This window comes from Amblyraja radiata, chromosome 12 (genome assembly GCF_010909765.2).
Source record: "Amblyraja radiata isolate CabotCenter1 chromosome 12, sAmbRad1.1.pri, whole genome shotgun sequence".
Lineage (NCBI taxonomy): Eukaryota > Metazoa > Chordata > Chondrichthyes > Rajiformes > Rajidae > Amblyraja > Amblyraja radiata.
The window spans coordinates 13,889,541-13,910,934 of NC_045967.1; the positions used below are offsets into that span (position 1 = coordinate 13,889,541).

The 21,394-nt window shown below is 43.9% G+C and overlaps 1 protein-coding gene across 1 annotated transcript in view; it reads right to left on the reverse strand.

The window, feature by feature from the left end:
- The window catches only part of il1rapl2 (interleukin 1 receptor accessory protein like 2), an 859,242-nt gene that overhangs the window by 36,698 nt on the left and 801,150 nt on the right, over window positions 1-21,394 (reverse strand). The window contains exon 9 of the mRNA XM_033030273.1: window positions 3,595-3,738. Within this exon, the coding sequence (XP_032886164.1) occupies window positions 3,595-3,738 (144 nt within the window). The remainder of the gene's footprint in view (window positions 1-3,594; window positions 3,739-21,394) is intronic.

The following is a 21,394-nucleotide window of genomic DNA, read 5'->3' on the forward strand; positions in this document are numbered from 1 at the left end:
CTGTGCTATACTGTTCGATGTTCTCTGATTGCGTAGAATGTGTTTGACAATTCAAATCAAGCATGATAAAAAGCAGGATCTGAATCTTGGCTCGTCCCTTATCACCATTCCACAGCAGGTGAAAGTCGAGGCATTGTTACTAGATGTGATAATGTGCAGCACCAAAGGCTATCCATTGGGCGTTAACACTGCAAAGAAGAAATTATTTGATTTCTGTTTAGAGATTAGATTAAAGATGCAGCAGGAAGCTCAACTTGTCCGTGTCACCTAAGTTGCCCCATCTGCTTTATTCGCACCTGCCCACATTTAGCCCATATCCCTCTAAACCTTTATTATTCATTAGACCAAATGGGACCCATTGGGTCCCGCCCCTTAAACTTATTTGCGGGGAGGGGGGCGGCCTGCGACGTTACACTCAAACCACCCCCCCCCCCCCACACACACACACACACACAATAACCACCCCCCCACACACTCACACTAACCACCCACCTTGATATTTATAATGTCACTCGCAGTGCGTTGAACACAGTGCGGAGCAGACCCATTGTGACGACATCAGCAAAAGGCAGTCGTTTTTAAATTCATATTTTTATGTTATGTTAGTGGACCTTTTTTTCACCCAGTTTTATTTCACCAGGGAGGTCTTACCTTCCACTACCTGCAACCTCCTGCAACCACCTTCAACTAGCATCGCAACCGGCTTCGACTAAAAAATTACCGATTTTTAAAACGGCAACCTATTTTTAGTCGCGGCCGGTTTTGAATTTTTTGAAATAATCGCCGGAACATAGAAGAAGCGGAAACCACATTCGACCATTAGGGAGACTGACAAAAACCTCCGGAAACGTCCGGGAACCGCACGGAAACCTTGGGTGGGGCGCAAAGTCTCCAGAGGTTTCCGTTCAGGTTTCCTAAGTGGGACAGGGGCATTAGGATGTACCTACCCAAATGTTCTTTTAAATGTTGTTAAAGTACATGCCTCAACTACCTCCTCTGGCAACTCGTTCCATATATTCATCACCCTCGGAATGAAAAAGCTGCCCCGCAAGTACCTATGAAATCCTTCCCCCCTCACTTTAAACCTACATCCTTTGTTTCTTGACTATCATTCTGGGTTAAACTCCACTATTCCGTTGTTTAGACATGTCAACTGCATTTGAATGAAATGCAACAAAAATTGAAAAAATCTAAGTCAGTCTTTCACTTTCACAAACACACATTTCCAACACAATCTGTCTTTATTGTAAATATCCTTGATTATTTTTAACTCTACCATATGCACAGTGGGACTTCCTACATCAAGCCTCCTTCAATGTGAGAAAGCAAATGGCTCACTGAATTGAGTGCTAACCACTTCTGTGTCTTGACATTGTCAACCATTCTGCTAAATTCATAAAGCACTCCGTCCCACTTAAAGAAAAAAAGCATTTGGTTCATCCCCACGGGGTTTTGAGCTGTGCTGATTTTAAGGAATTTGCACTAAGAACTTGGCAGATAAAACTCTTGTGAACTTTTGTGGTCTCCACAATCAACAATGGGAATGCATTACATGGACAATCACAGATTCTCAAAGTCAGTGTGTTGCTTATACAGTTTCTAAGTAGCATTAATACATAGAGAAAAGGAAAAGGCTTTTAGAATCACAGAATAGGTCCAGCATTTGCAGAAGACATTAGGCTCATCAAGTCAGTGTCTATTACCCATTGAGGAGTCTAGTAATTCCTATTTTCCCCGTTGTTTCCCACAGCTCTTCATGAGATTTCCTCTTCAGTCCACTAGTGCACATCTGTAGACCCTGCCTCTTGAGCCAGTTGATATAGAGTCATACAGCAATGAAACAGGCCCTTCAGCCCAACTTGCCCACAATGACCAACATGTCCCATCTACACTAGTCCCACTAGCCTGCATTTGGCCCAGATCCCTCTAAACATGTCCTATCCATGTTCTTGGCAACAGTATCTCAGTGACTCCCCATCTGGACCTGATCTCAGGTGCATTTATATAGCAGCTTTAACCATCTCTTGTACAATATTATAGAACATGAAACAGTATAACACAGGAACAGGCCCTTCGACCCATAATGTCCGTGCCAAACAGAATGCCAAGATAACCTAATCTCATGTGTCTGCACGTGATCCACTCTCCATCGTCTGCCTTCCTAAATGCCTGTTAAATGCCACTATCACATCTGCTTCCACCACCACCCCTAGCAGTATGTTCCAGTCACCCACCACCCTTGGTGTAAAAAACACCTTCTGCACATCTCCTTTAAACTTTGTCTCTCTGACCCTAAAAAACGACACCCTCTAGCCTTTGACATTTCCACCCTGGGAAAAAGATTCTGATTGTCTATCCTATCTATGCCTCTTATAATTTTACATATTTTTATGAGGTCTCTCCCTAAAAGTAACTGCTAAAAGTCAATAGCACTTAGATGTATCTTTTGTTCAATTTAAACAACCTGCAGTTTAGATAACCTGTCATTTTGAGTGATATATTACATCTCACATTCCTTCTGATGAAAAATGGTTACTTTAATGCCTTGTACAGTCTTGACTTTGCAAGGATAATAAACCATGACTATATCATGCAACAATATCCACTCTTTCAGCAAATGGATATTGAACTGACACACATTATTTACTACTTCTCATCGGAGAAACACAACATTATTCAAATGCTGGGGTAACTCAGCGGGACAGGCAACATTTCTGGAGAGAAGGAATGGGTGATGTTTCAGGTCGAGACCCTTCTTCAGACTGACGACAGGGGAGGAGGAAGATGTAGCAGGCTCGGTGATAGTTTCGCTGAACACCTCCGCTCAGTCTCTCCTGTAAATCGGCGAGACCAAGTGCAGGTTCGGCAATCGTTTTGCTGAACACCTCCGCTCAGTCCGCCTGAACCTACCTGATCTTCCGATCCCCCTCCCATTCCCATGCTGATCTTTCTGTCCTGGGCTTCCTCCATTGTCTGCACCACTTTGCCGTTCCAATACCTCGGGACCATGGTCTAGAATCTGGAAGAATGGGACAGTTGGAGTTGTGGTGTGTCTCTAGCCTCATGCTCCACTGATGGACATTGCACATGTTCTATCTGTGGCTGAGGCCAGGCCTGGAGCAGATGGGAGAGGTTTTAAGAGGGATAGATTTTTAAGCCCCTGTCCCACTTAGGAAATCTGAACGAAAACCTCTGGAGACTTTGCGCCCCACCCAAGGTTTCTGTGCGGTTCCCGGAGGTTTTTGTCAGTCTCCACACCTGCTTCCACTACCTGCAACCTCCGACAACCACCTGCAACCTCCGGGAACCGCATGGAACCCTTGGATGGGGCGCAAAGTCTCCAGAGGTTTCCGTTCAGGTTTCCATTCAGGTTTCCTAAGTGGGACAGGGGCATTAAGGCCCAGCGCAACCTGCTATCTACGTCCCCCCTGACATCAGTCTGAAGAAGGATCTCAACTCGAAATGTCACCCATTCCTTCTCTCCAGGGATGCTGCCTGTCCTGCTGAGTTATTCCAGCATTTTGTGTGTTTCTTTGGTTTAAACCAGCATCTGCAGTTCTTTCATACACTTTATTCAAATGTGTATCTGCTTACCATCTTCTGCTTCGTCACTTCCAAAGTGGCTCCTGTAAAAGAGCATTATCTCGATATTGTAGCATTTGTAAATGGTCACAAGGAAGGTGATCAGGATCAGGATAGCACCCAAGCCGCCTGCAAGTTCCACTCTGTACATCAGGTCTGGAATAAATGGCAAGGTAATGATGTTAGCAAGTATTTATTTGAGGCAAAGCACAGACACAGTTCAGCAATGGCAAGTCTGGGATCACTGAGTTCTCACCCAGAGAGTAGTTGGAATCTGGAGTATACTACCTGAGTGAATGATGGATGCAGAGATGCTCACAGCATATAAAGAATACATAAACGTGTGCTTGAATCATCAAGGAATGTAATCTATGGACCAAGTGCTGGTAAGTGGGACTGATATAGTTGGTTAATTGTTATTGGCATTGCCATGGGGGTTAAAGCACCTATTTTGATGCTGATTATATAGGAATGCAAAATGGAATTACAAATATTAGTATGCAGAGGAGCGAGAAGTTAGACATTTGTTTTTGATCATTGATGCTAAAATGGTAACAGTAGCAGCAGCTGTTCCCTACACTGAATTCTGAAATTTGGTTCCATTGCCGTCAACATAAGTAAATTTCAGAAGCACAGCACAAGGCTGTGACTACATACTGTGTTGAACTCAAAAGATCAAGGCCTTGTTTTTATCCTGATGCTTTCAAATAAATTTCAACCAGCAAGTCAATAAATATTTCATACACAATGCCAATGCAATTTCTTAATTGTGTGATGTTTTGAATGGAATCTTCTTATTCCTCGTAATATTTACTCCTGGTCTTTGCTGAGTTAATGCCAACATCGAAGATTATTCCTCTAGCTTCGGGGAGTATCTTATGAACTGAAAATTCTTTATTGTTTTAATGTTTGTCTTGTCTACATTAAGGCCATTGGCCACATTATGTTTAAACCTTTATTAGCCACCAATAAACCACAAACTGGTTGTAAAGTCACAAAGGCACGCAATTTGTTCAGTTAAAGTTCATTGCGTTTATTCTCAGTGACATTGGATCCAAGGGATTAACTGGACACTTGCAGGAGTGAACTCGAAGACTGTATGTGAGCAATGGAAAGTTGACCAGGGTTCAATTCAATCATGCTTTAGCAGTGGGGAAATCTATTTATCCGTCTGATGCCAGGGTATAACGAAATACTGGAGATCCGAGGAAGCTGGAAAAACTCAACTGCTTTAAGTGTAATAGTTAGGAAGAGATTTGGTGGAGGTCCTCAAAGTCGCAAATGTTTTCCCGAAGGTAAATGGAAAGAAACTGTTTGTAATTGCAGGCAACAAATTAGTTTTGTGTAACCAGAGGTAACTTTATGTTACACAGAGACTGGAATCCAAAATCTGCTGCCTCACAGGACAACTGAAGTACATTTACTAGTCACCTTCTAATGAGGATAACTGATGCTGGAAGGGGAAAGAACTCACAATGTAATGAAGTAGCAGCTAAAGAGTGGGATTGGACAGCACAGACATGATGGGAAATATATTCCCCTGTATGTTGCACCATCCAGTCATAAGCAGAAAGTGATTGATTGATTGATTGATTGATTGATATATACAGCATGGGGAACAGTCCCCTCGTCCCACTGAGTTCCTGCCGACCATCGATCACCCGTTCACGCTAAGCATAATCCCACTTTTGCTTCAACATATTGGAGAGTTCAGTCAGTTTAGTTTATTGTCACATGTAGCGAGGTACAGTGAAAAGCTTTTGTTGCGTGTTAACCAGTCAGCAGAAAGATAATACATGATTACGATCGATCCATTTACAGTGTATGATAAGAGAATAACTTAGTGCAAAGTAAAACAATGTTATTTTTCATGATGAGTTGAACGGTAAACATAAGGATCTATTCAGCTCATCAACACCTCTGCCAACCAGCATCACTTGTCTAAAACACAAAGTGCACAGGGGGTCAGGCGGCATCTCTGGTGAACATAGATAGGCGATGTTTTGCATTGGGACCCTTCTTCAGACTGATAGTTGCCGTGGCGGGAGGGGGGGGGGGGGGGGGGGGGGAGGGGAAGGGAGAGAAATCTGGAACAGTAGTGGGGAGCTGGACTAAGCCTGGCAAGTGATGGGTGGATACAGCTGAGGAACATTTTGATTGGGAGATGGATGGACAAAGGGTAGAGTTGACAATAGGCATAGAGTCACACAGTGTGGAAACAGGCCCTGCAGCCCAACTTGCCCACACCGGACTACATGTCCTAGCTACACTAGTCCCACCTGCCCGGGTTTGGCCCATATCCCTCCAAAACTGTCCTATCCATGTAGGATAAGGAGACAAAACGCTATCAGTTAAGGAGAGAAGAGGCGTGAAATGTAAAGAAAGATATAGGGGGAAGGGGACGGAGGGTGGTTGGCAGTGGTACTTGTCGGACCTTTCCCTACAATCTCCTGATTTCTTTACCTTTCAAGTACTTGCCTGATTATCATGGGCATCTTGAAACTGGATCAGTTTCTACAGCCTTTTAGACAATAGACAATAGACAATGCGTGCAGAAGTAGGCCATTCGGCCCTTCAAGCCAGCACCGCCATTCAATGTGATCATGGCTGATCATCCCCAATCAGAACCCGTTCCTGCCTTCTCCCTATATCCCCTGACTCCGCTATTTTTAAGTACTATCTAGCTCTCTCTTGAAAGCATCCAGAGAACCTGCCTCCACCGCCCTCTGAGGCAGAGAATTCCACACACTCACCACTCTCTGTGAGAAAAAGTGTTTCCTCGTCTCTTTTATAAATTGCTTACCTCTTATTCTTAAACTGTGGCCCCTGATTCTGGACTCCCCCAACATTGGGAACATGTTTCCTGCCTCTAGCGTGTCCAAACCCTTAACAATCTTATATGTTTCAAAGAGATCCCTCTCATCCTTCTTAACTCCAGAGTGTACAATCCCAGCTGCTCCATTCTCTCAGCATATGACAGTCCTGCCATCCCGGGAATTAACCTTGTAAACCTACGCTGCACCCCCTCAATAGCAAGAATGTCCTTCCTCAAATTAGGGGACCAAAACTGCACACAATACTCCAGGTGTGGTCTCACTCGTGCTCTGTACAACTACAGAAGGACCTCTTTGGTCCTATATTCGATTCCTCTTGTTATAAAGGCCAACATGCCATTCGCTTTCGTCACTGACTGCTGTACCTGCATGCTTACTTTCATAGACTGATGAACAAGGACCCCCAGATCCTGTTGTACTTCCCCTTTTCCCAACTTGACGCCATTTAGATAGTAATCTGCCTTCCTGTTTTTGCTACCAAAGTGGATAACCTCACATTTATCTGCATTAAACTTCATCTGCCATGCATCTGCCCACTCCTCCAACCTGTCCAAGTCACCTTGCATTCTCATAGCATCCTCCTCACAGTTCACACTGCCACTCGGCTTTGTGTCATCTGCAAATTTGCTAATGTTACTTTGAATCCCTTCATCCAAATCATTGATGTATATTGTAAATAGCTGCGGTCCCAGCACCGAGTCTTGCGGTACAACACTAGTCACTGCCTGCCATTCTGAAAGGGACCTGTTAATCCCTACTCTTTGTTTCCTGTCTGCCAACCATTTCTCTATCCATGTCAGCACTCTACCCCCAATACCATGTGCCCTAATTTTTCCCACTAATCTCCTATGTGGGACCTTATCAAATGCTTTCTGAAAGTCCAAGTACACTCCATCCACTGGCTCTACCTTGTCCATTTTCCTAGTTACATTTTCAAAAAATTCCAGAAGGTTAGTCAAGCATGAGTTCCCCTTCGTAAATCCATGCTGACTCGGACCGATCCTGTTACTGCTATCCAAATGTTCGGCTATTTCATCTTTTATAATTGACTCCAGCATCTTCCCCACCACCGATGTCAGGCTAGCTGGTCTATAATTCCCTTTTTCTCTCTCCCGCCTTTCTTAAAAAGTGGGATCACATTAGCTACCCTCCAATCCACAGGAACTGATCCTGAATATATAGAACATTGGAAAATTATCACGAATGCATCCACGATTTCTAGAGCCACTTCCTTAAGTACCCTGGGATGCAGACCATCAGGCCCTGGGGATTTATCAGACTTCAGTCCCATCAGTCTACCCAACACCATTTCCTGCCTAATGTGGATTTCCTTCAGTTCCTCCGTCACCACAGATCCTCTGGCCACTACTATATCAGGAAGATTGTTTGTGTCCTCCTTAGTGAAGACAGATCCAAAGCACCTGTTCAACTCGTCTGCCATTTCCTTGTTCCCCATAATAAATTCACCTTTTTCGGTCTTCAAGGGTCCAACTTTGGTCTTAACTAACTCTTTCCTCTTCACATACCTAAAGAAGCTTTTACTATCCTGCTTTATAATCTTGGCTAGCTTACCTTCGTACCTCATCTTTTCTCCCCGTATTGTCTTTTTGGTTATCTTCTGTTGCTCTTTAAACATTACCCAATCCTCTTGCTTCCCGCTCATCTTTGCTAAGTTGTACTTATTCGCTTTAATTTTTATACTGTCCCTGACGTCCCTTGTCAGCCATGGCCGTCCCTTTCTCCCCTTGGAATCTTTCTTCCTCCTAGGAATGAACTGATCCTGCATCTTCTGTATTATTCTTAGAAATATATGCCATTTTTGTTCCACTATCATCCCTGCTACTGTATCTATCCAGTCAACTTTGGCCAGCTCCTCCTCCATAGACCCCCTTATTCAACTGTAACACTGACACCTCCGATCTACCCTTCTCCCTCTCCAATTGTAGATTAAACCTGACCATGTTATGGTCACTAGCTCCTAATGGCTCATTAACCTCGAGTTCCTTTATCAAATCCGGTTCATTACATAACACTAAATCCAGAATTGACTTCTCCCTGGTAGGCTCCAATACAAGCTGTTCTAAGAATCCATCACAAAGGCACTCTACAAAGTCCCTTTCTTGGGGTCCAGTACCAATCTGATTTTCCCAGTCTACCTGCATGTTGAAATCTCCCATAACAACCATACCATTACTGTTGCTACATGCCAATTTTAACTCCTGATTCAACTTGCACCCTATGTCCAGGCTATTGTTTGGGGACCTGTAGATTAGTCCCATTAGGGTATTTTTACCCTTACAATTCCTTAGTTCTATCCATACTGACTCCACATCTCCTTTCAATGTCACCTCTTGATGTAAATGTAAACACTGGGTTTTTGGAACAACTAATCATTCCTGCACCTCAGTATGTAATGGAATATGCAGCTAAAATGTTTACTCAGTATGTCAGTATATTTCCTACTAAGATTAAAACTGCTCTTACAACTTTGCCTCAAGCTTAAATAATTGGTTACGAATGACTGATTTTATAGGTGTATAAAGCCTATGGAAATAATAATGGATTAAACATAATATTTTTCCCAACGTTTTTTATTTTCACCGTTACATTTATTCTTCATTCTCATTAACTACTTGTAATCATCATCAAGGCTACAATACCTTATGTATACACAGTCTCTTTGATTGATTGATTGATTAAAAGATACACATAGAAACAGGCCCTTTGTCCCACACCGACTATCGATCACTTATTCACACTAGTTCTATTTTATCTCACTTTCGCATCCACTCCCTACAGACTGGGGGCTATTTACAGAGGGCCAATAAACCTGCATGTCTTTGGGATGTGGGAGGAAACCGGATCACCCGGAGGAAACCCACATGCTCTCCAGGACAATGTGCATAGAGAACATCGGAGGTCGGGTCTAACTGGGTCACTGGCATTGTGAGGCATCATCTCCACCAACTGTGCCATTGTACCAACCATTCTTTCCAACATTTATTTTTAAACGTTTCCTTTACAGTATTATTGTGCCTTCAAGAACTCTTGGAATTAAACTTGCACATTATAGGGCCTGTCCCACTTGGCGATTTTTTCGACGACTGCCAGCGTCATATAGGTGTCGCCAAAAGATTTTGAACATTTCAAAATCCAGCGGCGACAAAAAAAATGTTGCGACACTTGGAAAAAACATTACGCGTCACACATCATCACGCCGCGTCATACGTCATCACGCCGCGTCATACAGCATCACGCCGATTATTTATCAGTGACCTGATACGTCAATCAATGATGTCGGCAGTCGCCAAAAAAAATCGCCAAGTGAGACAGGACCTTCAGTTGATCATTTATCTCAAGTACCTCCACTCAATCCTTTCTGTGGGCTTAGATAGTGCACTAGTAATCATGGTGAAACTAACATGGAATGAAAGAATGGGTCAGATGGGCTTGTATTCATTGAAATTTAGAAGGATGAGAGGAGATCTTATAGGCACACTAGACCAAGGGGGACGCGTTGGGCCATGTAACTCGCAGCTCATGGAAAAGAGTGGCTGGCAGGCTGCGCATGCTAGCCGTGAGGTGCAAAGGCATTGTGACGTCATCCAACTTGCTTCAGCTCGTTAGATTTTAAAAAGATGTCAGATTGGTGAACAATTTTAGTAAAAAACTCGGGAAATACTAAATCAAATTTTCAGATGAGGGGATTTTTGAGATCACGAGGTAAATCTTCACTGGAATATGTAAAAATTTCACCGTTACCGCGTTGGGTTTTTGAGGAGATGTGAATCAAAGAAAAAGTTCAAGTAAACAAACCCATAAGTAAACGTCCAAGATCAGAGTTTTATAATAATATAGATTTAACATTTTTAAAGGATTGGACAGGCTAGATGCAGGAAAAATGTTCCCGGTGAGTCCAGAATCAGGGTCACAGTTAAAGAATAAGGGGTAGGCCATTTAGGACTGAGATGAGGAAAAAACTTTTTCACCCAGAGAATTGTGAACCTGTGGGATTCTCTGCCACAGAAGGCAGTGGAGGCCAATTCACTGGATGTTTTCAAGAGGGAGTTAGATTCAGCACTTAGGACTAAAGGAATCATGGGATATGGGGAAAAAGCAAGAACAGGGTACTGATTTTAGGTGATCAGCCATGATCATATTGAATGGCCTTGCTGGCCCGATGAGCCAAATGGCCTACTCCTGCACCTATTTTTCTATGTTTCTAATGTTTCTTTGTTTCTATGTTAGCATTCACTCAAGACTCCAGAATTTGCAATTCGTATTTACTGTCAGTTCACCTCGAATCTCTTCAGGAAGCCAGACATGGGCAGTCTAACACAGAATTCCACAAGAGGGGGTAGCACAGTGATGCAGCGGTAGAGTTGCTGCCTTACAGCACCAGTCACCCGGGTTTGATCCTGACTATAGGTGCTGTCTGTATGGAGTTTGTACGTTCTCTGTGTGACTGCGTGGGTTTTCTCCAGGTGCTCCGCTTTCTTTCCACACTCCAAAGACATACAGATTTTTAGGTGAATTGGCTTTGGTAAAAATATTTGTAAATTGTCACTAGCGTGTAGGATAGTGTTAGTGTACGGGCTGATTGCTGGTTGGCGTGGACTCGGTGGGCCGAAGGGCCTGTTTTCATGCTGTATCTCTAAAGTCTAAAGTGTACACCAGAGATTCCTTACACCACCACAAGCTGCTCTCCTCTCCAACATAACTTCTGCGAATCACTGAGCTGATGAGAACTTGAGGCATTTATAAAATATTCTTGTTATAAAAAGTCTCCAAACTGCCGTTTTGTTTTATGAGGTGTGCACAAGTTTGAAATTACTGCTAACAATCATTCAAATCCATAATATACTTATTTTTTATGTCTGGATTGAAAGACATTTCAAAGTGTTGTGCCTTTAATTTAATTTTTAATGATATTTCAGACGTGCCGGGTAATTTTTTTAATACAGAGAGTGGTGGGTGCCTGGAATGTATTGCCAGGGGTGGAGGCAGACATGATAGTGGTATTTCAAAGGCTTTTAGATAGGCACATGGGAGTGCAGGGAATAGAGGGATATTGATCATGTACGGGGCAGATGAGATCAGTATAACTTGTCATCATGTTTGGCACACATTTTGTTTTGTTGTACTCTTCCACTGTTCTATGTTTACATGAGACTTTAAGACTCAGTGCGGAAACAGGCCCTTCGGCCCAAAAAACCGATGCCGACCATTAACACTATCCTACACACTTGGAGTGCGGGAGGAAACTGGTGAACCCATGCGGTCACAGAGAGTACGTAAAAACTCTTCACAGACAACACTCACGATCGAACCCGGCTCTCTGGCACCGTGAGGCAGCATTCTACCGCTGCGCCATTGTGCCACACTACGCCACTGTGCGACCCACTCATGATCTTAACAGGTCCGACCAATGTCTTGTTGATATTTTATTGGTCTGTATGACATGTTTAGTATTTGATGTACTCATACATATTTACAACATAGATTGTCTCGGCTTCCATATTGCCCAACAGTACAAATGTTAATGACTATTTAGAATATAGTATCCTTCCCATTATGCTCTGTATTCTTCTGTAGACATCTTCTGCATAGTAATCTCTTCTGAAAGCTTTTAAACTGGTTTGAGTGTGTGATCAATGATTTTTATGAAATGTTACGATAGTGGGATTCAAGAGGCTTTTGGATAGGCATGTGGATATGTAGGGAATAGAGGGACATAGATCACGAACTGGCAGATGAGATCAGTTTAACTTGGCATGATGTTCGACACAGACGTGGGCCAAAGGGTCTGTTCCTGTGCTGTACTATGTTCTTATTAATCTTTTGCTCATCAGATTGAAATGTAATGAGTGTAATGAGTAGTGAGCCACAGGGCTTGGTGCTGTGTCCCTCGTAGTCTGTGATCACTTGGAACAGAACAGTACAGGAAAAGACCCTTCAGCCCACAATGTCCGTGCCAAACATGAAGCCAAGTTCAACTAATCACGACCTGCACTTCAACCATATCCCACCATTTCCTGCATATCGATGTGCCTATCAAAAGGCCTCTTCAATGCCACTATCGTATCAGTCTCCACCATCACCACAGGCAGCTCATTCCAGGCACCCACCAATCTCTGTGTGTAAAAAAAAAACAGGAGGCTGAAGTGTGATCTTATAGAGGTTTTTAAAATCAGAGGGGCATTGATAAAGGGAAAGCCCCTGTCCTTTCCCCAGAATTGAGAAGTCCAAAGCTATGAGAGGGGAATAATTTAAAAGGGACCTGAGGGGCAAACATTTTGGAGGGTGGTGAGGCTATGGACAAGCTGCCTGAAGTGTTGTTAGTGCATACAATTATGACAGGCAATACACATTTGGACAGGTAAATGGATAGGTAAGTTTGGAGGGATTTAGGCCAGGCAATGGCAAATGGGACCAGCCCGGTTAACCTGGTTGGCATGGATAAGTTGGGCTGAAGTGGTTGCAATGTGTCGTGTTAATCTATGACTAGAAGGCACAGTGAAGATTTACGAGCATGTTGCCATGACTTGAGTGCCTGAGCTGTAGAGAGAGGTTGGCAAGGCTAGGACTCTATTCCTTGGAGCGCAGGAGGATGAGGGATCTTATAGAGGTGTACAAAATCATGCGAGGAATATATTGGGTGAACGCCCAGTCTCTTGCCCAGAGTAGGGAAATCGAGAACCAGAGGACATAGGTTGAAGGTGGGTGCATGGAGCGAGCTGCCGGAGGAGGTAGTTGAGGCAGGTGCTATCACAACATTTAAGAAATATTTAGACAGGTACATGGATAGGATAGGTTTAGAGGGTTATGGTCCAAGCATTGGCAAGTGGGACTAATGTGGAAAGGACATGTTGGTCGTTTTGGGCTGAAAAGTCTGTTTCCACTCTGTCTGACTCCATGACTCATCATTTTAGTTTTCGCTTTAGAGATACTGTGTAGAGATAGGTCCTTCGGTCCACCGAGTCCGTGCCGACCAACGGTCACCCGCAGTCTAGTTTATTCTACACACCAGGGGCAATTTACAGAAGCCAATTACAGGAGTCAGTCCTGTAAAGGGCCTGTCCTACCGCGCGTCACTGCCTACGCCACCACATCTCACCGCGCACCAAGCGCGTGTCACGATGATGTGTAATGATGTGGTGTAAATGACGCGAAGATAACGCACAAGTGGGACAGGCCCTTAAGTCTTTGGAACATAGGAGGAAACCGGAGCACCCAGAGAAAACCCATGTGATCAGAGGAAGAATGTGCAAACTCCTTCTGAACCTCCTGAATTTTGTAGTCGACAGGGCAGTACTCTGCATATCGCCTCTCAGTACAGACAGCACCCGTAGTCATGATTCAATCCGGGTCTCTGGCTCTGCAAGGCAGCAACTTTACCACTGAGTCACTGTGACACGTTAATGGTGGGGAGGATGGTCTGCGTAATGCACTGGGCTACATCTATAACTATAATGTATGTCACACATCCATCTGCAAAAGCTATGCTTTACTGCTCCTGTTAGACATCAAGCACTCCATTGTAATGGCCTGATCTCTTATCTTGAGTGAACATTATTGGAAGGAAAGCTGAAAAGCGGCCAGAACGATAGCTTACCAATTAACATAGTGCACTTGAGTTGTTTTTTATTGAGGAACTGCCATTGTGTGCCATTCATTCTGCAACATCATGCTGTTAACAATTTGTTTGAAACTATAGTGCAAATGCTTATAATATTTTGCAAAATAAACAGCCTTTCCTTTAACAGATTCTGAGTTATTCAAATGCACTTCAAAGGCATTTAAATTGTGTGCAAAAGAGGACATCTTTCTTAGTGAGTGAAGGATCTTTGTTGCCTGATAATGCAGTCTTTCAAATTTATCACAACATGCCTGCTGAAGTTTAGTTTAGAGATAGAGCATGGAAACAGGCCCTTCAGCCCACCGAGTTCATGCTGACCAGCGATCACCCCATATACTAGTTCTGTCCTGCGCACATTGGACTATTTACAGAGGCCAATTAACCTACAAACCTGCACATCTTTGGCATGTGGGAGGAAACTGGGGCACCTGGAGAAACCCACGCAGTCACATGGAGAATGTTTAAACTCTGTACAGACAGCAACCATAGTCAGGATCAAACCGGAGCCTCTGGCGCTGTAATGCAGCAACTCTACTGCTGTGCCACCATACCATGCCCTGGTGGAGTGGATGTGAGACTAACTCAGTGGGTCAGGCAACATCCCTGGAATACAAGGGTAGATGACGTTTCGGGTCGGGATCCTTCTTTAGACTGGTTGCAGGTGTTGAGAGAACGAAAACTAAAAGAGTGGAGGGGCAGGACACAAGATGGCAGGTTATAGGTGAACACTGCCATGGGAGGGTTTGCTAGGCAGTTGATTGGACAAAAGCTAAGAAAGGAACACACACACATGTGAGCCAAGAGGGTTAGAGATGTAAATTGTGAAGCTAGAGGATTGGTGAGGTGCAATTTGTGTCGGAATGCAGGTGGATGGAGGGGGTGGAGAGATAGGTGCAAGGTCAGGCAAAGCTCAGGGGGGAAAGCGGGTGACTACTCAAGAGATCTGAGGTAAATGGGGATGAGATAAATGCATGCTGGGTCCACCTGATCCCCCAGTTGCCAACCATTTCAACTCCCCTTCCCATTCCGACACTGAACTTTATGTCCTGGACCTCCTCCATTACCAGGATGAGGCCATATGCAAATTGGTGGAACAGCACCTCATATTTCACTTGAGTTGCTTACACCCCAGCGGTATGAAAGTTGAATTCTCTAATTTTAAGTAACCATCTCATACTCCCCCTTCCCTTTTTGCTCTCTCTTCTTCCACCCTAGTTGTTAACCAGTTCCACAGTTCTCCATATTGTTTCTCTTGGACCAACAATGGGCCTACCAAGCAACTGCCGAGCCTGAGGTCATTTGTGGCTGGCCCTGATTGGTCCTGGTCTTTTATACCCTTCAGCTCTTCACCCCTCCCCTACTTTCGCTCCCCCCCCCCCCCTCCCTCCCCCCCTCTCCCTCCCCCCCCCCCCCCCCCCCTCCTCCCCACTACACCCTATACTTTCAGTCTGAAGAAGGCTCCCGACCCAAAACATCACTCATCCTTTTTCTCCAGAGATGGTGCCTGACCCACTGAGTTACTCCAGCACTTTACATCTATCTTTGAGAAATGTCCAAGTCTGGCTTGCTCGCATCAATAATATGCTTGCCTTTGATGTGCCAGAATTTATACAAAGAGAGAGAAGCCATTCACCCCTCTTCTCCTCTTCACTACTGAATTGTATTACAGCTGATCAGCATAATAGACAGAGAAAGAACTTCATCTGCTGCAATCCCGAGGGGAAACACAAAGTGCTGGAGCAACTCAATGGGTCAGGCTGTACCACAGTAGTCCACAGCTGCTGGCTGACCTGCTGAGTTCCTCCAGCACTTGGTGTTTTGATCTGCAAAATAATTGCATCCCCTTGACTTGTCTCCATACCCTTTTATTTCTTTATCCAGTGAAAACATATCTCTAAATTTTAAGGTAAAATAATCATTCAGACAGCGGCTACTGAACCTTCCGTGAAAAAGCATTTTCTAGTTTATCTCCCAAAATGTCTGGCACTGATTGTCAGGTTTATATTATCTTCCTTGATGCTCTCTCTGAGTATCATAAAGGGACAATTCAGATCATCCTGATACATGAAGAAACAATACAAGATCATAATCCACTGTGTGATAGTTTCGTTTAGTTTAGAGATACAGTGCGGAAACAGGTTATTTGGCCCACCGGGTCCGCGCCGACCAGCGATCCCCGCATAGTAACACCATCCTACACCCATTAGGTTTACATTTACCAAGCCAATTAACCTACGAACTTTTGGAGGGTGGGAGGAAACCGAAGATCTCAGAGAAAACCCATGCAGGTCACGGGGAGAACGCACAAACTCCGAACAGGCAGCACCAGTAGTCAGGATCGATCCCGGGTTTACTGCATCTATCCAACCTATAACCATGTTATTTATAATCGACATTAAATGCTGGAGTAACTCAGCGGGACAGGCAGCATCTCTGGAGAGAAGGAATTGGTGACATTTCAGGTCAAGACCCTTCTTCAGACTGAACTAACATCTGCAGTTTCTTCCTGCACATTCGAAATATTAGCTCTGGGTTGGACCATTGTAAATATAATAGTATTGACAATGTTAATGCAACAGCATATACAGGCGTTCTAGTGCCCCGAGGTACCACATCTCTTTCCTGCCCTTAATCTGATAAGGGCATCCTGCCATCAAAAATAGGTGTAAAGCATATTTACAATTAACCCATAAGATGAACAGCTATAGACTCTGTGATGCACTGCCCTGATACATTAATCATCATCACTCACAAGAGACCTTTCTGCCCTTCACAATCATGCGTTCCCTATTCACCAGTTTAACCTATCTAGGTTTCTCTCACTCAATGAGAATGGCATCATAGTGCAAAGGGACAATAAGGGCACCACAGTGGCGCAGCGGTAGAGTTGCTGCATTACAGCGCCAGACACCCAGGTCCGATCCTGGCTACGGGTGCTGTCTTTATGGAGTTTGTACATTCTCCCTGGGACTACGTGGGATTTCTCCGAGTGCTCCGGTTTCCTCCCACACTCTAAAGACGTGCGGGTTTGTAGGTTAATTGGCTTCTGTAAATTGTCCCTAGTGTCTAGGATAGAACTAGTGTACGAATGATCGTGGTCGGCCTGTTGCCACGCTGTTTCTCAAAACTAAACTGAACTAATAGGTTAAGCCACTCAATGGGTTAAAGTGGACAGTGGGCTAAGCTGGGAGGGAGGGGGGTTGAAAATTGTAGATGAGGGGTCATGTAAAACGTGATGTGCTTTATATCTGTGAGCATCTGCCCTCATCCATGCATCTCCCAACATGGCCAATTTGTAATAGAGTAGAAACTAGGAACTACAGATGCTGGTTTACACAAAATGACACAAAGTGATGGAGGAACTCAGTGGGTCATTCCGCCTAGACTTGACCCATTTGCCCGCATTTTCCCCATATTCCTCTAAACCATGTGACTGACTGTGGTCCTTGTGGTGAAATATTTCCACACTGCATCTAGATCAGAAGTTTATTTTATTTGACTTCAGTTTAGTTTAGAGATATAACGTGGAAACAAGCCTTTCGGCCCATCAAGTCCATGCTGACCATCCATCACCCATTCAGACTGGCTCTATGTTATCCCACTTTCTCATCCACTCCCTACACACAAGGGGCAATTTATAGAGTACAATTAATCTACAAACTCGCACGCCTTTGGGATGTGAAAGGAAACCGGAGCAGTCATAGGGGAAACGTGCGAACTCCACATACAGGCAGCACCCGAGGTTCGAACCCAGGTCTCTGGTACTGTCAGGCAGCAGTTCTACCAGCTGCACCAACCCTGGAGGAAAACCTTGAAACTTCGTTCATACTGTCCCTTTAACCTTCCAAATGTTGGCAAATGCAAACCATCCTCCCATCCCATTGGAGTCTACCTCACCTAAACTTGGAACTGCACAGTGTAAATAGACACAAAATGCTGGAGTAATTCAGAGGGTTAGGCAGCATCTCTGGAGAAAAGGAATGGGTGAAGTGTAGGGTCGAGACCCTTGTTCAGACGAAGACTCAGGTGAGAGGGAAACTAGAGGGTCCTCTAGGTTCCCTCACCCCTGACTCTGAAGAAGAGCACCTGGAGGAAACCCAAGTGGTCACAGAGAGAACGTACAAACTCTGTACAGACAGCACCCGAAGATTGAGGGGGGATCTTATAGAAACTTACAACATTCTTAAGGGGTTGGACAGGCTAGATGCAGGAAGATTGTTCCCAATGTTGGGGAAGTCCAGGACAAGGGGTCATAGTTTAAGGATAATGGGGAAATCTTTTAGGACCGAGATGAGAAAAACATTTTTCACAGAGAGTGGTGATTCTCTGGAACTCTCTGCCACAGAAGGTAGCTATCATTGGCTATATTTAAGACAGAGTTAGATGTGGCCCTTGTGGCTAAAGGGATCATGCGGTATGGAGAGAAGGCAGGTACAGGATACTGAGTTGGATGATCAGCCATGATCATATTGAATGGCGGTGCAGGCTCGAAGGGCCGAATGGCCTACTCCTGCACCTATTTTCTATGTTTCTATGTTTCTATGTCAGAGTCAAAAGTGGTGCTGTGAGACACAGCTCTACTGCTGCGCCACTGTGCTGCCCTTATGAAGGTGTACTTTCTATTCATCTTTTTAGTTGCATTGGATGGCTGATACCTGCATTTCAGTGGTTTGTACACACAGGCACAGCAATCTTGTGTCCTTCACAACACAGCTCGATATTGCCATGTACCTCTCCCCCACTGCTACTTTCTGTAGAGCACAGCGTTAATGGAAAATACATCAGACCCCACGTTCTCTGCTTCTGTAACCCATTGACAAACCCATCTCCTAATGATCCATACTGTTCATAAATCTCAAGCCCATTAGAGTTACAAGCACGCCAATTTGTCATGTTTGTGTCCCTACCAGCTACCTTCAAGCATTACACGATTAGAGACCAAAGCGTGGAAAAATAAATGATGGATTTGACCCACTTTTTGATACTCTGAAGAACTGAGTATTCCATCACCACCCATTTTGTTTCTATGAGCACAACCTGCAGATCGTTTTAATTTAAGACAAAAACTGTGGCTTTAATTTTAAATTCCATTTTATGAGGCAATTAGGAACACAAATCTTTTTTTTAAATGCTGAAGGATTATCGTCAAAGTTGAGCTTATTGCATTTATTACAGTCTCCTCATCAGCCTGAGTGTGGTCCTGACCTCCCATTTACCTCATGGGAGACATTAGAACTATCTTTATTGATTTCTCTAATTTCATGTAACCCTTGCATTCCCTCTCTCTCCATCCCTTACCCACCCTAGTCCTCTGAATAATTTCACCGTTTGTATTCCTTCGTTATCTCCTCATCCCCAGCCAACAATGGACCATTGTGGGCTCCAGCTTCCCTGAATCATCGATGCAGGCTCTGCTTTGTTCTGTACCTTCCCATACCTCTTGTTCCCCCCTCCCTGACTCCCAGTCAGATGAGGAGATTCAAATCAAAATATCTCCAGAGGTGCTGCCTGACCCGCTGATTTACTCCAACATTTTGTGTCTACCTTCGGTGTAAACTAGCAGTTACAGTTCCTTCTTACATATCTTTAATCAGACTTCAACGTTTGCACAAAATGTTGTACCTTTTATCCATTATCTGTGCACTAAGGATGGCTTGATAGATTTCATGTGTATTCTTTTCCTTGACTGGATAACATGCAACAAAAAGCTTTTCATTGTACCTCAGTACACGTGACAATAACAAACTAAACTAATAAATGAAACTAAACTATTAATGGATTTGTTAAGCGCCACTAGTAAAATTTGAATAATAAAATTAAAGAAAAATATCATGGATATGAAACCGATCACAAGAAACATTCATACTTTTTTTCTAAAAAACGATTCAACATAAATTTTTTGGAAAATAAAGATATGGGATTGTCACCATACCTTGCAGTCAGACTGCATATCCATTATTTCCTTGATTCAACAAACAGAGCAAACACACTGGAATATTTATGACACATCCATTGGATCACAGTACCGGAGTGCTGTGTAAATTTACAGCAAATATGTTAAATTATTTCAAATATATTAGAATTAAACTAGTTGTTTTTTTAACCCAAGGGAATTGTGAGATGTTTTTTCGAGCACGGCAATAGACAGCAGAGGGCGCTCCATACACACTCTGCTTCAGGTAGAACTAGTTCCTGGCTTTACTAATACGATAGCAACCACATTTTCTAATTAGGTGGTGCCTGCAATGTTGTAAATCTTGACAAGGCACCTTGCAAGAGCTTTAACAAACATCTGGCCATATACAGAGATGTGGGGTAAGATGAACAGAAGCTTGGAAAAAGAGGTAGGTTTTAAAGGAAGGGAGGACTTCAATAACTCAATGGGTCGGGCACTATATCTGGAGAAAAGGAAAAGGCGATGTTTCAGGTCAAAACCTTTCTTCCGACCCGAAATGTCACCTATTTCTTTTCTCCAGTCATGCTGCCTGACCCACTGAGTTACTCCAACATTTTGTGTCTCTCTCTGGTGTAAATCAGCATCAATAGTTCCTTCCTTCACAGAAGGCTTCAGTCAGGAGATTGCAGTTCAAGCAGAATACTGGAAGATAAGATCAGGGACACACCTCCAGAGGGCAAAACTGGATGCATGCAGATATCTCGAGGATGCAGGACTGGACGATTTTGCCGAAAGCTCGCAGCCGGGAGATTAAAGTCCTATGGATGAGAGCAGTACAGCACGGGAACAGGCCCTTCGACCCACAATGTCTGTGCCGAACATGATGCCAAGTTAAACTAATCTCCTCTGCCTGCACGTGATCCACATCCATATTCATGTGTATATCCAGAAAACTCTTAAATGCACTGTGGTATCGGCCTCCACCCCTCTAGGCACCCACCACTCTTTGTGTAGAGACAAAATGTATACAAAACTTATCCCATCTCCTTTAAACTTTCTCTATCTCACCTTAAAGATTTGCCCTCTAGTCTTTGACATTTTCACCCTAGAGAAAGGTTCTGGGTGTCTATCTCTCATAATGTTATATCATTCTATTAGGTCTCCCCACATCCACTGTCGCTTCAGAGAAAACAATACGTTTGGCCAATCACTCCCCGCAGCCAAAAAAGATAGAAAGAGTGCAGAGAGGATTTGCAAAGGATGTTGCCAGGACTGAGCTGAGGGCCTGAGCTATAGACAATGGACAATAGGTGCAGGAGGAGGCCATTTGGCCCTTTGAGCCAGCACTGCCATTCACTGTGATCATGGCTGATCATCAGCCATGGAGGTTGGGTAGGCTAGACTGTATTCCGTGAGCACAGGAGGCCGAGGAGTGATCTTATA